At 46.4% G+C, this 15,983-nt stretch overlaps 2 protein-coding genes and 1 long non-coding RNA gene across 3 annotated transcripts; 1 reads left to right on the top strand and 2 right to left on the bottom strand.

Moving 5' to 3' along the window:
* Window positions 1–534: 534 nt before the first annotated feature.
* Window positions 535–2,357, bottom strand: LOC136438399 (uncharacterized). Its single transcript, XM_066433170.1, has 3 exons — window positions 2,099–2,357; window positions 1,482–1,666; window positions 535–739 (listed from the first exon to the last, which is right to left on the bottom strand). Exons 1-3 carry the CDS (start codon window positions 2,339–2,341, stop codon window positions 535–537), a joined length of 633 nt encoding a protein of 210 aa, XP_066289267.1. The 5' UTR covers window positions 2,342–2,357.
* A 1,174-nt stretch (window positions 2,358–3,531) lies between these two features.
* LOC136437890 (uncharacterized) lies at window positions 3,532–7,641 on the bottom strand. The gene is made up of 2 exons (XR_010756342.1): window positions 7,376–7,641; window positions 3,532–6,649 (listed from the first exon to the last, which is right to left on the bottom strand). It is a non-coding gene; the product is annotated as an uncharacterized lncRNA (long non-coding RNA).
* A 3,274-nt stretch (window positions 7,642–10,915) lies between these two features.
* On the top strand, window positions 10,916–15,324 carry LOC136437889 (uncharacterized). Its single transcript, XM_066432460.1, has 4 exons — window positions 10,916–11,195; window positions 11,980–12,164; window positions 14,151–14,336; window positions 14,793–15,324. Exons 1-4 carry the CDS (start codon window positions 10,956–10,958, stop codon window positions 15,226–15,228), a joined length of 1,047 nt encoding a protein of 348 aa, XP_066288557.1. The 5' UTR covers window positions 10,916–10,955; the 3' UTR covers window positions 15,229–15,324.
* The last annotated feature ends 659 nt before the right edge of the window (window positions 15,325–15,983 follow it).

Genomic DNA, 15,983 nt, shown 5'->3' with positions numbered 1-15,983 from the left:
CAGCCAATGAAGTACGGGAAGTCAGATGTCATGTGATACCTGTTAACAGGAAGGGCAAGGAGGTGATATCAAATCCCGTCGGACAGTTTCAAGGCTGCAGTACCGTTATAAATTGAAAGTAGACGCTGCTTCAGTACCACCGATTCGCTAAAAATTTTAACTAGAGACATCGCTAAGAAAAGTCACCCGGGAATGAGTAGGGACTACTCTCCAAGTACACAGGACAAAGGGTAACTGACGTAAAAGAATTCGAAACCAATTGCAAACTAATCAAAATATTTTGAAGCAACTAATTCGCAATAATAGCGCAACTGATTCGCACATGGCTGGTGCAAAAGTTACGTCATATCACGTGACTGCAAATCACTTTATACCCGTATATATCCGACTTATTAGCGTACTTAGTCTTCTATTGAACCATCCTATAGATGGTATGAAAAGGTTCTCCAGTTATTCTCTGTTAATCACTGACCAGCGGATGCTGTCTGAAACGTTTGATTGTTTAAACGTTTTATCCACTTGCTTGAGTTACTGTCATCTGGCGTATCTATACCTGTAAGTTCCGTTGACGGTGATCCCGTGGCAGGCGTCCAGGTCGTTGTGTACGTACAGGGTCCCGTCCTCCTTCCGCGGGCCGTAGATGGCGATGCCGTCAAACGCCACCCCGACGATGCCCGAAGCACCCGAGTCGCTCTCGGCATTGTCCGGGAGACAGTTCGCCTCGTGGTGGTAATGGTAACTTCGGACGGAAGAAAATATGTCACTCTAAAAGCCGTGCTTTTTAAATTTCAGTCATTTACGATATACATGGCCAAGCGACAGCTCCACGGCTGCATTACAGTCATTTATTACTAGTCGGCGCTTCGGTACTGCCAAGTTGCTAAATACTACCACGAGTTACGACGAGTCCCATTCTAACATAGATGTAGAGTAAGTTTAACCTTTAAACACTTCAGTCCTGACCCGATAACTCTAGTATTTGTATTTTGCACTTGGATGCTATCAGAGGAGCGAACTGGAGCTAGAACAAGATAGAGTCCAGGCTACTTCCAACCCAGCGCCGACCTTGGTTGGGGATGATTGTTCGGGAGAAATTGACCAAATCTACAGATAACATGCCAGGGGAGTTTTGTGGCAGTTTGCTCTTAGGCTGGCTAACTCCTCTGGCACGTTTCATATCCGTCTATTTGGGCTCTACTCTTTCCAGCCAACTCTGGAGCCTGGTAGAGGCTACTCCCAACCCAGCGCTGGCGTTAGTTGGGGGTAATCTCCAAGCAGATCTGCGGTGGATATAACACTGTATCCAAGTTCCAACTGGCAAAGGAGTTTTTATATCCACCGTAGGTGGCGACGAAAACTTAATTTGCCAGTTGGATACGGTCTTATAGCCACCGTAGATCTGCTTGGAGATTAGGTTGGGGGGTTGTCGGGAGAAAAGTTGTGGGGAGGTCTTGAATGTGTCGGACAGGGGCTTTACTTACTCTCCTCGTTCAGCAGGATGTCCATCGCAGGCGTCCAAGACTTCGTTCTCCACGGCGTCCAGACAGTTTATGTTGAAGGGGTTGTAGATCGGGACTCCGTTGACGGCCATGCCGATCGGCCCCATACCGAGGCAGCCGGGGGAGGAGGCCGGGGTGGGGGTCACCGGGATGCGCCACGTGTAGCTCTGGGAGTTTGGGGAAAAATCATAGAGTACAGTCGGACCATTGTCTCTAAAAATGAGTATACTCATCCCTATACAGTGTACCAAATTTCAGGTCATTTTGTTTCAATACCAGGGCACAGGAGCCCAAAATATACATTTTTGGTCTGAAAATGCCAAAAACTGCCATAAACTATGATTTATGCTATACTAAGGCTAGCCGTACATGCATGTAACTTTTCAGTAGCCACTGCCTCCAAAGAAGAAGTTAAACCTGCCAGTAATGTATGAAGAAACATTAGATAGATGTATACCTTTTTACTGTTTGTACCACTTCAATTAGCCTACGGGCATGAATTAGCAAATAAAGTTGCATAAAGTTGTTGTGACTTTAGTCCTTCTTCCTACGACCATTAGCTTTTCAGTAATTCGAACGTGATGATCTCACGGTCTCACCTGTTCCGTTAGATCGTTCGGGTTGCCTCTGCTGGGGAACGTCGACGTAGCGTGGTCAGGGATCCCGTTGGACGTCAGGACGAGCACGTCCCCGTCCTGGGTGACGGACACCGTCCCCTGCTTCCCCGAGTTGCCCTCGATGTGGGTACGGGCCTGGAAGGCGGCGATCTCGTCCGCCGAGAGACCGAGAACCGTGGCCGGGAGGATGGCCAACACTAGGACTGTACAGAACCGCAACATCATACTAGCTGTAGAGTATAATGTATTAGGGTAAATAATAAAGAAACACCGTGTGAGATAAGCCTCTATTACAGACTTCTAGTAGCCTGGGTACCAGACCACCGCGCTGAGGACGCTATAAATCCTTCGGCAGGGGAAGCAACTTGCCCCGCCACCACAGTTAGCACACGGGCCCCTAATTATGTTTCGCGTGCGATAGATACCAGAGATCGGCTGTCAAGAGAGACCGGGTGCAAACTCTATATCGCATATGTTCTCCACAGTCAAAAAGGGGTCATCGTCACTAGCGCGAAAGGTCTGGTATCCAGGCTAACTTCTAGGAGCGTCTGCGTTAAGTTTCTTGAAGTCCAGGCGCGCGGAAACTGTCTCCCCCGGCATTTGAAAACCTGGCTAGAGTACCTAGAGTACCTAACGATAAATAACGATAAATGATAAAAGACAGACAACATATGAAATTAACCTCAGACTTCTAAGAGCGCTGGCCAGCTTATTTTTAACCATTGGCGAGCGGCATTTGAGAACCTGCCTAGAGAGCACCTAACGGTAAATACTAAAGAAACACCATGTGAGATTAGCCTCTATCACAGACTTCAAGGAGCCCTGGCGTTTATTTTTTGAACGCGAAGGAGTGCAGATCCTGGCCCATTTGAAAACCGCGAATCAGCGCTCTCCCCAACAATAAACCCTCCTAAAGTCTTCGAAGAGGCTAGTGTGAGATGATATACCTATGTGGTTACTCCATGAACTAGGCAAACAGAAGCTTCAGCGGCAAGCTCGGCACTTTTGGGGGTCACGGAGGAAATGTTGCAAGGATAATCTTGAGCGCTACAACAGAATGGCTATGGGCTACAAGTGTATTTTTATAAATAAGTCCTATTTCTTTGATATATGGCAACTTCCGAGTGGCAGAAAGTACGTATCCCTACATACTAGTACATAGACACCGATCCTGGACTTATCGAGAGAAAAAAAAGTTTCCTATTTGTCATGCGCAGTCATAGGTCCTCCGGAATGGGTGATGCGGAAATTGCCGTCTGGAGCCTAACGATTCATATCGGCTGAGGCGAACGCCCCTGAGCGGATATCTATGCCGCCGGAGAAAATGTCCCAGGGTTTGGGTGGGTGGGTCGCTTTAGACTCCGTCGGCGGGCGGAGGACCTATAACTAACACCCAGCTGTGGTTACACGTTGCCTTTTATAGTGTGAAGGTATCACCTGATTCCTTCTGACCCATGACCGCGCATGACAAATAGTTTCCTATTTGTCATGCGCAGTCATAGGTCCTCCGGAATGGGTGATGCGGAAATTGCCGTCTTCCGCCAACGCTGTATCTGTCAGTCTACCTTACCTTTTACTTTCATCACAACGTCACATTTATCCCTTACTAACTCTATCTACTGCTAACCTTCTGCAACTGATATCTCATTCCTTCCCCTCACTCATCATCTATTCTTCGCCCCTTTTGCTCAAAGTGCATATTGCCATCCCCTTTGATAAAGACTCATGTTCAATGTGCCTTAATCTCACTCGAATTACTTCAACCACTTCAGTAATAAGTTAACCTTGATATTGCTTTCTCTTTTTCTTCCCATTCTCATTTCTCCATTATAACATCCCTTAAAAGTGAAAATAAACGATTACGAAAAACTTTGGCTGAAGCATATCGAACGTTGAAACACTAAATCAAGTTAGTTAACAGATCACTAATTAAACCATACGTATAAACGTGTACACGTACCGACAGCTTAACTAATATATATATATATATATATATATATATATATAAGACAATGCATTAATACGCATATACGTAAACGTACCTCAGTACATATGCGTACATTTATCGGTGACAAAATATAGAACACAACAGGCAGACTATAAACAGACTTTAATAAATATGCCCAAGAAGGGACAAACATGATGCGAATTTACACCCATCAAATATAATTATATGTTATCAAGCCCTTGAAAATACTAAACATAAATACCAACACTTGATAAATAACCAGAATACACCTTTTGTTTATTTTCATGTAGCATACTAAAAGCGCTGAAACCTTTTATTCATTCTTGTTAACATAATTCTTTATAAACTTTATTTTCACAAAACAGTTGGATAAATGCCGAGAATCAGAGTCCGAGCCGGTTCAATTTATACAACACTCTAAAACCACATCTTACCAAATGAAATAAGTCATTACAAAATGTCTCAGAACCTGCCCCCGCGATTTCCATAGCCTGGCGGTAACCCTTCACCTGGTGAAACGTATAGTTAACAACGCTCATTCACAGCTTGTTAAAAAAAAAAAAAACACTTAAACTCACAAGCGCCGAAAACAAGAAATATCTAACACTCCCTCTTGGCTTAATGCCTTACCGGGAACACATGCACACATTCACAAATACCCCGTTCGACAAAGCGCCGAAACCGGGAAATATTACATCACTCCCACTTGGCTTCATGCCTTACAGGGAATACACGCACACATTAACACATACCCCGTTCAACAAAGCGCCGAATCCGGGAAATATTACATCACTCCCAATTGGCTTCATGCCTTACCGGGAACACATGTACACATTAACACATACCCCGTTCAACAAAGCGCCGAATCCGGGAAATATTACATCACTCCCAATTGGCTTAATGCCTTACCGGGAACACATGTACACAACAACACATACCCTGTTCGACAAAGTGTCGAACCCGGAAAAAACACTCCCACTTGGCTTAATGCCTTACCGGGAACACATGTACACAACAACACATACCCTGTTCGACAAAGTGTCGAACCCGGAAAAAAAAACACTCCCAATTGGCTTAATGCCTTACCGGGAACACACGCACACATTAACACATACCCCGTTCGACAAAGTGCCGAAACCGGGAAATAATACAACACTCCCACTTGGCTTAATGCCTTACCGGGAACACATGCACAAATTAACATATACACAAAATAACACATACTCACCTGCCGAAACCGGGACACACAACAGGGAAAATTTCGAAAGGCCGAAGTAGATAAACAACAACCAAAAAACAATCACAACGTAAAAGGGGAAAGGAAAACAACAATCAAATATTTTGAACAATCAAACAATCAAAAACATTAGAGAAGCGTAATCACGACACAAAATAATATAGAGCTCAATAAAAACAAAGATAATTTAGTCAAAAATCATGTGGATCAAAACTATAGAGGGCGGCATGAAACCGTAGGGAACTCTGGTGAGAATTCGTAAAGTGGGTTCGTGGGACGGTGAAGCTCTGACATGATGCCTGCCTGGCGTCTGGTAGCTGTTGGCAGGATCCCCTGGGTTGCCTGGGTGCATCAAAGTCAAGGGAACTGCCGGAGGTAGAACGGGCTCGTATGATGGTGAAGCTCTGACAAGGTGCCTGCATAGTCAAAACACGTTGAAGAGAACTGAGGAATGTGTCCCAAAACACAAGGCAACAAGACAAGGAAAAAACAATCTTAAATCCTTGCATGTCCATCCACACTGCCCGTGTTCCCAAGGACCACAACGTGCCGTTTACTGGAACAATCTCGGTACTGGTCTCGCTTGCTGCGCTGAAGTAACCCCTTGCTGGGTTGGACTGGGCACCGCCATCGTCGGGTTCGGGACTACAGCCTGACCAGTAGCAGGGGCTGCCTGGGTCGCGGACGAAGCTGCCTGCTGAGCCGGGACTGGAGTCGATTGGGAGGACGGGCCTGGTACTGCGGTAAGACCTGCATAGTTAAAACACACGTTAAGAACAGGGCATTAAATACAATCCTCTTCTCCTCCTCAACCAACTTTTGCCACCACATCCAAACCAAATACCCTGCCCGGGTTCCACAGGACAACAACGTGCCGATTACGTGAACAATCCCGGGCCATTCAGACGATTTTTTTTTTTTTTTTCTTTCAACTTTCACCACCACTAATACACGCATTCAAACTACCAAGCAACCATACACCGAATCTCACAATCAATCGCGTAACGTCTGAAATAAATTCAACCGGAAACAAACAAAAGAAATCCTAGAGAACAGGAAATGTTTACCGCCCCCTCTACCGGGAAATCGGGAATCTGAATGAGGTCGCACAGCCCCACTGATTGCTGGATGGCCAAGGTGACTCCTCGTTACGGTTCCGCAGCGTGACGACCTGGTCTAACGCCTGAGCTGTCCCTCGCTGGACCAGACCCACTCGTCGCCGCCGTCGGACCCGGGATTGGTGCCTGATGTACCGGAGCCGCTACCTACCTGACTGGAGCCGTTCGAGAGACCAGGCCTGACATTGCTGTAACTCGCACACAAAGACCTGTATGGTTCAAACACACGTCAATTAAGTACAAAAGCAAGTAGCAGAAAATAATCCACCACGTTACACTTAGTCCAACACATGTGCATTCAAACCAATTACCTGAATAAAAAGACAATAGGAAGGAAAAACATGGCATTTCCACGTGCAGCCAGGTGTCGCATACCTGTAACCATTGTCTGCATGAGCAGACTACACAAGGAAACAAAACGCACGGAAAACGCAACGAGTGTACGAAGAAAAGGGAAAAGTCCTGGCCTCGTGGCAGCAGCTTCCCGAAGTTTAACCTGCTAAGTTCCTAAAATATCTGCAAACAAACGTAGGTTAAACGTACCCTGCTGTCCAAACCAATCAACGAGTGTCTACAAGTGAGTGGTGCCTACTGAAAAGGAACGTAAATTAATTAGGTCACACATGTAGGCACCTGGCCGCGTGCCGGCGTGGCTGGAAAAGAACAAAGAACAAAGGACAAAGGAAATGACCAAATAGCACGAGAATAAAACTCCGGCTATCTCTAGTCAAGACCTCCTTGCTCTAGTCAAGCAAAAAATCTTGCGCAACTGTTAAACAACATATACACAACACAAAGACTGGAGTCACTCGAACACAGCCTTTCAAAAATAAGATATTGCAACACGTGGCCAAGCCAAAAAATCGACACAACGTTAACTACAAAGTAAAAGCTAAAACTTTCACCCCTACCAGTTCAAATAACCACTAACAAACCTATCCTCTCCCTTCGAAAAGAAGGGACAACCGAGAGAAAACTGCCGTACAGACGTGCCCGAACGCATTCGCGGCTTGCAGACAATTTTCCTCGGCTTCGCTTGCTGGACATTTTCTCCGGGTGGTTGATCTCGTAGACGAAGAGCTAGGGACTCCGTCGGCGGGCGGAGGACCTATAACTAACACCCAGCTGTGGTTACACGTTGCCTTTTATAGTGTGAAGGTATCACCTGATTCCTTCTGACCCATGACCGCGCATGACAAATAGCTCTCAGGCTCTAGCTCACTATAGAGTCGCTAGGAGCGCAATTTAGTCAGGCTTAGTTACCTTTATCTCTCTGAATATCTCTTGCAGGTACAAGAGTGTACCAGCTGTTACCTCGCAAAGTGCTCAGTTCCAAAATCCAAGGCTAGGGCATTGTCTTTCCGACAAGGTGTTAATTTCGGCTTCCCTTTCAGAACCGCCTTGGGTTGACAAAACAGGCCTTATATCAGTACCAAGACGTGTATACGTAGAACACTGGTTCTATATACAATAGCATTTTGGTCATGCACTCCCTTTGTGTGTGCCTGGCACTATCTTCTCAATGACCCAAAGCCATGTGACCCTAAAGCCCCGGGCCTTCCCCCATGGTTTAGGAGAGGTTTGGGAGCTTGGTCGGCTATGGTCGCGAGCCAGTCGGCTAGTGTTCGGCGCGGTCGGCTGGTGTTCGGCTGCGCCAGCCGAATGTTTTGAAATTTTCAAAACTTTCTGGTGGTTGGGAATACGTCAGTAGTGGTCAGCTATGGTGTTTTTTGGAGTCAAATATGACTCTAAATCTGGAATTGGTCAGACTGCTTTGGTTGGCTGGTGGTCGGGGACCATGCTTTGCTATGTGTAACCGGGGCCTAACATTACCGTCAATTTACAAAATGGGCGGGGGGGGGGGAGGGTCTGTACCAAGGACACCTGTCAGACCACACCTGTTCTTTTTATGACGTCATTTCCGTCAACCTTACAGTGTACCTGGCACTGCCTCACTCTACCTGCTGACCTGACACAGTCCGTTGACACTAAGGTCAACATTTACCAGCGCCGGCGAACTGTTTTTGGGGTGGCTAAAGCGTAACACGGTTGGATTTTGGGCTGCATACAAGACATCGGCACTGTTCAACAACACTGTGGCCCTGTCTTTTTACCTGAGGGTAGCGTTTCGGCCGGAAACAATTACGATCTTTCTCTCCTCCTAGTATCTGCTTCATTTGCGGAAGTGCACTCCGACTGAGACACACAACACGTGTTGCCCCGTAGTAGGTTTTGCATATTCTGCAACGTTTGCCAACGAGTTTTGATTCCCTTGTTTGTCCAATGCTTTTTTTTAAATCCAGGAGCCATCAGAACACCATACTACGAGAGCGTACTCGGCCAAAAAGAAAGTGTAACAACATGCGTCTTTCTATAATCAGTTGGCCAGCTATTTTTTCCATCCAGAGAGATTGTGCACGTTAAATGCAAAATGATTACTACGTTTTAGCTATCACTAAAGATAGAAGCCAGACATATATGATATATAACGTTACATTCAGTAAGCGTAGACATACCTGCAGAGAAAAAAGTGCAAGTGTTCTTGTTCGCTGCAATCCGAAGAATGATCCCCCAAGGAGCAAAACAAAGGATCCACCTGTGGGGAAGGTCATGCGCATGTGCGTGTCTTCTCAGGTGTCAGGGGGGACCCGTCCCTGGCGGGTACGAGGTAGGCGTGTCGCCATGGCGACCAAAACAAGATGGCGGTCTCATGTGTGGAGACGGGCGTGCCGTGCACACGAAAATACGTCACGTAACAAGAAACAACCGAAAACACGGGTAATTCATTCCCTGATGTCTTGTTGAAGGTCTAGTACGGGCCACACGGTCCATCATGATCTTCATAGTTGCTGAAAGATAACCTACATTGTTGAAAATACATGCTCTTAGATTACGTTAGACAATACATACTATGATCAACATGTGCTATTCGGGAAAAGAAGATGATGTGATGTAATTAATTCATTACATTACAGTACCCGCCATGGACGGGTCCTCCCTGACACATGAGAAGACCTCACGTGTCAAGTACGCATGCGCATTACTTTCTCCACAGGTGAATCCTTTGTTTTGCTCCCCGGGTGTTTATTCTGCGGATTGCATTGGACAAGAACACTCGCACTTCTTTTCTCTCTGCAGGTGTGTCTACGCTTACTAAATGTAACGTTATTATATCATGTCTGGCTTCTGACTTTCGTGATAGGCAAAATGTCACAATCTCTCTGGATGGCAAAAAAATAGCTGACCAACTGATTATAGAAAGACGCATGTTGTGTTATCAGTTACACTTTCTTTTTTGCCGAGTACGCTCTCGTAGCATGGTGTTCTGATGACTCCTGGATTAAAAACAAAAACATTTGTCAAACACGTTAGCAATCATTACAGAATCAGTAAAAATGTAGCGGAGCCTACTACGGGACTATCCTGACCTAGGGTTTGTTCTGTGTCTCAGTCAGAGTGCACTTCCGCAGTTCCCATGTAGATTTGGAAGAGAAATATCATAACGGTTTCCGCCCGATATGCCACCCTCAGGTGAAAAAAACGGGCGGCAGTGTTGTTGAACGGTGCCGATGTGTTGTATCTAGCTAGCCTAAAATCCAACCGTGTTACGCTTTAGCCACCCAAAAAAACAGTTAACGTTCGCCGGCGCTCGTAAATGTTGACCTAAGGCTTAGTGTCACTGGCCGTGTCAGGCTTCTGACTTTTGTAATAGCTAAGATGTAATAATCATTTTGCATACCAACGTGCACAATCTCTCTGGATGGAAAAAAATACCTGGCCAACTGATTACAGAAAGACGCATGTTGTGTTATCAGTTACACTTTCTTTTTGGCCGAGTACGCTCTCGTAGCATGGTGTTCTGATTAAAAAAAGCCTTCGTCAAACACGGGAATCACGTTAGCAGTTACAGAATCAGTAAAATTGGCAACGGAGCACTACGGGACTAGTATCCTAGGGCTTGTTCTGTGTGTCAGTTGGACTGCACTTCCGCAGTTCCCAAGCAGATATAAAAAAGAAAGATCGTAACGGTTTCCGGCCAAAACGCTACCCTCAGGTGAAAAAAGGGCCCCGGTGTTGTTGAACAGTATCTGTGTACTGTATATAGCCTGGAATCCAACTGTGTTACGCTTTAGCCACCCCCAAAACAGTTAGACTAACTGTTAAGGGTGAGGCAGTGCCAGGCACACAGAAAGGGTGGACCGCAAAGACGTCACACATACCACAGATGCTTTCATAGGTGTCCTTGGTACAGATGCTGTGTGTAACCGTGGCTCCAGCAGGGTCACATGGCTGTGGGTCATTGAGAAAAGTTAGTGCCAGGTACACGCAAAGGGAGTGCATGACCGAAATGCTATTGAATTCAAAATCAATGTTCCACAGTTAGAGTGAGGCCTGTTTTGTCAACACAAGGCGGTTGTCAACCCAAGCCGAAATAGAAGTCTGCGATGGAGGCTATTCAAATGTCACATCTTGTCTTTTTTATTATTTACCGTTAGGTACGCTCTGTATACCGTGATGTTACGGTTGTATGCAACCCTTGTGTTAGCCATCCTCCCGGCCACGGTTCTCGGTCTCTCCGCAGACGAGATCGCCGCCTTCCAGGCCCGAACCCACATCGAGCGCAACTCGGGGAAGCAGGGGACGGTGTCCGTCACCCAGGACGGGGACGTGCTCGTCCTGACGTCCAACGGGATCCCTGACCACGCTACGTCAACGTTCCCCAGCAGAGGCAACCCGAACGATGTAAGGGAACAGGTGAGAAAATGGACATTTTTTTATTATTTTAGTTAATCATAGATAATGTGAAAGGGCGGGTAAAACAGGTGCTTAAAGGAAACCCAAGCAATATTAAGCCCCGAAAATTGGATTTTGAAAGTTAATTTATCTAGTAATTTCTATATATGATTAGTTCAATCGACATTATAGCAATGTATAGCAACGTTCATTATGCAAAATATGACGTCGTTGTGATGTGAGAATTCCCTAAAAATCCTGGCCGGAGTTTTTGTAGGCTCGCGAAACTAAGGGGATCGCCCATACCACTTGTACTTTATGCTAAGACGAGGATTGTATCTAAGCTTTTGTACGGCATATATAGGTGATAACACGCAGGAAATCATGAATTCTGCAGCCTATTTCGAGTAATAAATGAACGGTTTGTTGCGTTTTGTTCGTCTCTATGCATGACTGTACGAGTTTTTCTCTTTTCAACCAAGGCCGGAGAACCTCCTTGTTTCAACTGACTACGTGCACACTAGGGAAAAGAGGAAGATAATGAGAGAAGCACTAAACAAGACGTGCAAAACATACAAGAGCCACACATCGTCTTGACGATAATAGTCCTCCCCTGGCCCGACTAGTCTCCGACTTTCTACGGGGGTACGGTCCACTAGTATACTAGTACTATAGCTAGAGGGAATGTTAATATTTTCCCGTCCGAACTTTGGACAAACTCCCCTAGGACCCCTAGCCTTGGCAAATATTCTCCTATAGCCAGCGTAGAGACCATGGTCTGACTTTTATTTTTCCAAACTCCCAGAGCTACACGTGGCGCATCCCGGTGACCCCCACCCCGGCCTCTTCTCCCGGCTGCCTCGGCATGGGGCCGATCGGCATGGCCGTGAACGGCGTCCCGATCTACAACCCCTTCAACATTAACTGTCTGGACGCCGTGGAGAACGAAGTGTTGGACGCCTGCGATGGACATCCTGCTCAACGGGGAAAGTAAGAAAAAGACCCTGTCCGACACATTCAAGACCTCCCCACAACTTTCTCCCGCACCTTTAAGCGCATGTCCGGCATATACAAGACCTCCCCCAACTTTCTCCCGCACATTAAAGCCCCCTGTCCGACACATTCAAGACCTCCCCACAACTTTTCTCCCGACCAACCCCCAGCCAACGTCAGCGCAGGGCTGGGAGTAGCATCTACCAGGCTCCAGAGGTGGCTGAAAAAAGTAAAAATTGGCCAAACAGACAGATTTCAAGCATGCAAGAGGAGTTAGCCAGCCTGGGAGTGAAACTGTGCGCGGCCGCCAGAAAACACTGCCTCTACCAGGCTCCAGAGGTGGCTGATAAGAGTAGAAATCGTGGCGTCCGTGTGGCGCAGTGGTAGATCACTCGGCTGTCAAACAATCGGTCTGAGGTTCGTATTCCGGTGTGCCCAGAGACATGCCCGAACTTGCGCCGACGTTGTGCCCTTGGGAAAGGCACTTAACACGACTTTCCTCACTTCACTCAGGTGAAAATGAGTACCTAGCTTCGGTTAGGGACGTCCCTCGGATAGGACGTTAAATGGAGGTCCCGTGTTTGGGGAGAGCCACACCCCGCGCACGTTCAAGAACCCACCACACCTTTCGAAAAAGAGTAGGGGCATGCCCCGGTGTGCGATGGTCCAAACCTTACAGTCCGGTCTGGGATGACATCTTGAAAAGGTGATAGTTCACCTGTTATGTCAATCCTTCCACAAATGTGGTAAATCGAAATAAATAAATAAAAATCGGCCAAATAGGAAAAGTGTATATATCGGCTGGCCCAACTTCTCTATTTGACCGATTTCTGCTCTTTCCAGCCACGTCTGGGGCCTGCTAGAGGCTACAGAAAAGTCCCCTGGCATATTATCTGTCTCAAAGTTTGGCCAATGTCTACTCTTACCAGCCACCTCTGGAGCCTGGTAGAGGCTCAGTTTGCTGTTACACATGTACATCCAGGACTTCCCCACAACTTTTCTTACAAACAATCATTCCCAACCAAGCTACGTAAGGTGGGCGCTGAGTAAGGGCCCTGTCACACTTGTGCGGATATTCAAGTGCGCATGAGTTGCGCATTAACATTTCTTAGGTTTAAATAAAGTTTGCGGGGAACAAGTTGTTTTCTGCGTTGACCCACCGTTGTGCAGCCTAGTTATCGAACCAAGGAAATGACTTATTGGGCTGAAAACTCAATATTGACCAAAAACATGTTAATACGCAACTCATAAGGGCTTGTATACTAGTATACGCACAAGTGTGACAGGGGCTTTAGAAGTAGCCTGGAATATATCTTACTCTAGCTCCAGTTCAAAATACAAATACTAGCTAGATTTGTCAATGATTCAGGACTGAGGTGTTAAAATTTAATTTTCTCTACATCTAGACATCTGGTGATGATGATAAATTGGTTTATTTCATTTCATTAAAAATATCACAGTTTCGCAGTGCGCGCAACACGTGCACTGTATCGAACTGGGAATACAATTGATTGTATTTTAGGGTCCTGTCACACTTGTGCGTATATTCAAGTGCGCGTGAGTTGCGCATTAACACTTTGTAGGTTTAAGTAAGGTTTGCTGGGAAAAAGTTGTTTTCTACTTTGACCCACCGTTGTACAGCTCAGATATCGAATCCGAGAAATCACTTATTCGGCTGGAAACTTAACCTTAACCAGAAACATGTTGATACGCAACTCATGCGGACTTGTCTATACGCACAAGCGTGACAGGGGCTTTACTTTGCTACTTGATCGTAACCAAGTACCGCTGCGAACATCCTCGGAAGATTAGCTTTGAAAATAGCTAGTATTTAGCAAACCGGCGGTGCTGAAGCGCCTACTAGTGATACATGACTGTATTGCAGCCGTGGAGCTGTCGCTTGGCCAAATATACCAGTGGTTTGAATAACTGGAATCTAATACAATACAAAGCACGGCTCTACATATTTTCTTCCCTCCGAAGTTACCACTACCACCACGAGGCGAACTGTCTCCCGGACAATGCCGAGAGCGACTCGGGTGCTTCGGGCATCGTCGGGGTGGCGTTTGACGGCATCGCCATCTACGGCCCGCGGAAGGAGGACGGGACCCTGTACGTACACAACGACCTGGACGCCTGCCACGGGATCACCGTCAACGGAACTTACAGGTAGAGAGTAATCTGCAGTCATGTGATATGACGTAACTTTTTGCACCCATCATGTGCGAATTCAGTTGCCAATTCAGTGCGAATTAGGCCCAATTTACACTTGTTCTTTTAACTGTAGTACTACAGTTTCAAAGAACGAGTGCAAATTGGGCATTAGTTGCTTCAAAATATTCTGACGAGCTGGGTTTCGAATTCTTTTACGTCAGTTACCCTTTGTTCTTGTACTTGGATAGTAGTCTTATCTTTGTGATCTGGCAGACCAAGTGTGTCTCTAGTTTTAGTTTTTAGCGAATCGACGGTGCTGAAGCGCCGACTAGTAATACATGACGGTACTGCAGTCTTGAAACTGTCGGATTTGAAATAATAGGTTTCACTGTGGGCATATATAACCTCATATGTAACCCCCTTGCTTTCAATGAACATGTCATGACCACCGGCTACCCTTCTTGTCAACAGGTACCACATGACCTCCGACTTCCCCTACTTCATTGGCTGTTACTATGGAGAACTCCTGACCAATAGCGGGGCGATGACGAGATGCGAGTGTGACGTACAGACCTACCTGGCGAATAGTCAGTCCGAATCAACCACGGTGACGTCATCAGCAGTGACACTGGCAGTGGACGCAGCCACGTTGACGTCATCAGCAGTGACACTGGCAGTGGGCGCAGCCACGGTGACGTCATCAGCAGAGACACTGGCAGCGGGCGCAGCCACGGTGACGTCATCAGCAGAGACACTGGCAGTGGGCGAAGCCCGGGTGACGTCATCAACAGAGACACTGGCAGTGGGCGCCGCCACGGTGACGTCATCAGCAGTGACACTGGCAGTAGGCGCAGGGCTAGCACTTAGCTTGCGCGCTTGTTGGCTCTTCTCAGTTCTTCCTTTATAATGTAAGATAGAAATTCAGAAAGAAGAAAAGCAAGTGCTTTTGAAAAGAAACGAAGTGTCACCAAACCTTACTGTTTTGATCTCTGATAGAATTGGTTTGAATCATCCTCGTCCACCAGGACCTTTCCGCTCTACGTTACATCGCTCGCGGAAAAGGCCCTGGTAACACGGGGTGGCATCCATGGTTATTGCAGGTCGAGCCTCCAAAACAGCTTCAGCCAATCAGAGGGGTTAAAACCCATTTGCTTCCACTCATCGGAAGCAAACGCGCAAAGAACGCTGGGAAGCTATCAACCAATCAGGTTACGTGTTACGGCTAGCTCATTAATTATTCATGAGTTACAACTGCCGTTTGTGCCAAATAAGGGCTAGCTCATTAACTATTCATGAGGTACAACTGCCGTTTGTGCCAAATAAGGGTTAGCTCATTAATTATTCATGAGGTACAACTGCCGTTTGTGCCAAATAAGGGTTAGCTCATTAATTATTCATGAGCAAGTCTCGTCGACCTGCAATAACCATGGATGCCACCCCGTGTTACCAGGGCCTTTTCCGCGAGCGATGTAACGTAGAGCGGAAAGGTCCTGGTGGACGAGGATGGTTTGAATGAATCAGGAAAGCTTTATTCTGTGTTCTGTGAACGGAGCTTAGCTATGATAGTCACAGTTAAAACACTCTGTGTCCTTTCTTAATCAGTTAGGGCATGTACATTTCAATTGAGTTTTAAAATTCAATTATTAACTCAACGTTATGGTA

This window comes from Branchiostoma lanceolatum, chromosome 7, assembly GCF_035083965.1.
Source record: "Branchiostoma lanceolatum isolate klBraLanc5 chromosome 7, klBraLanc5.hap2, whole genome shotgun sequence".
Lineage (NCBI taxonomy): Eukaryota > Metazoa > Chordata > Leptocardii > Amphioxiformes > Branchiostomatidae > Branchiostoma > Branchiostoma lanceolatum.
This window is presented reverse-complemented; position numbering and strand designations above follow the sequence as displayed.

Bases quoted from the DNA above. Each gene is read 5' to 3' on its own strand.
- LOC136438399 (XM_066433170.1), bottom strand. From the start codon at position 2,341: ATGATGTTGCGGTTCTGTACAGTCCTAGTGTTGGCCATCCTCCCGGCC. The intron at 1,667-2,098 runs GTGAGACCGTGA...CCAAACTCCCAG, and splicing joins CGAACGATCTAACGGAACAG to AGCTACACGTGGCGCATCCC. The intron at 740-1,481 runs GTAAGTAAAGCC...TTCCGTCCGAAG, and splicing joins CATCCTGCTGAACGAGGAGA to TTACCATTACCACCACGAGG.
- LOC136437889 (XM_066432460.1), top strand. From the start codon at position 10,956: ATGTTACGGTTGTATGCAACCCTTGTGTTAGCCATCCTCCCGGCCACG. The intron at 11,196-11,979 runs GTGAGAAAATGG...CCAAACTCCCAG, and splicing joins CGAACGATGTAAGGGAACAG to AGCTACACGTGGCGCATCCC. The intron at 12,165-14,150 runs GTAAGAAAAAGA...TTCCCTCCGAAG, and splicing joins CATCCTGCTCAACGGGGAAA to TTACCACTACCACCACGAGG.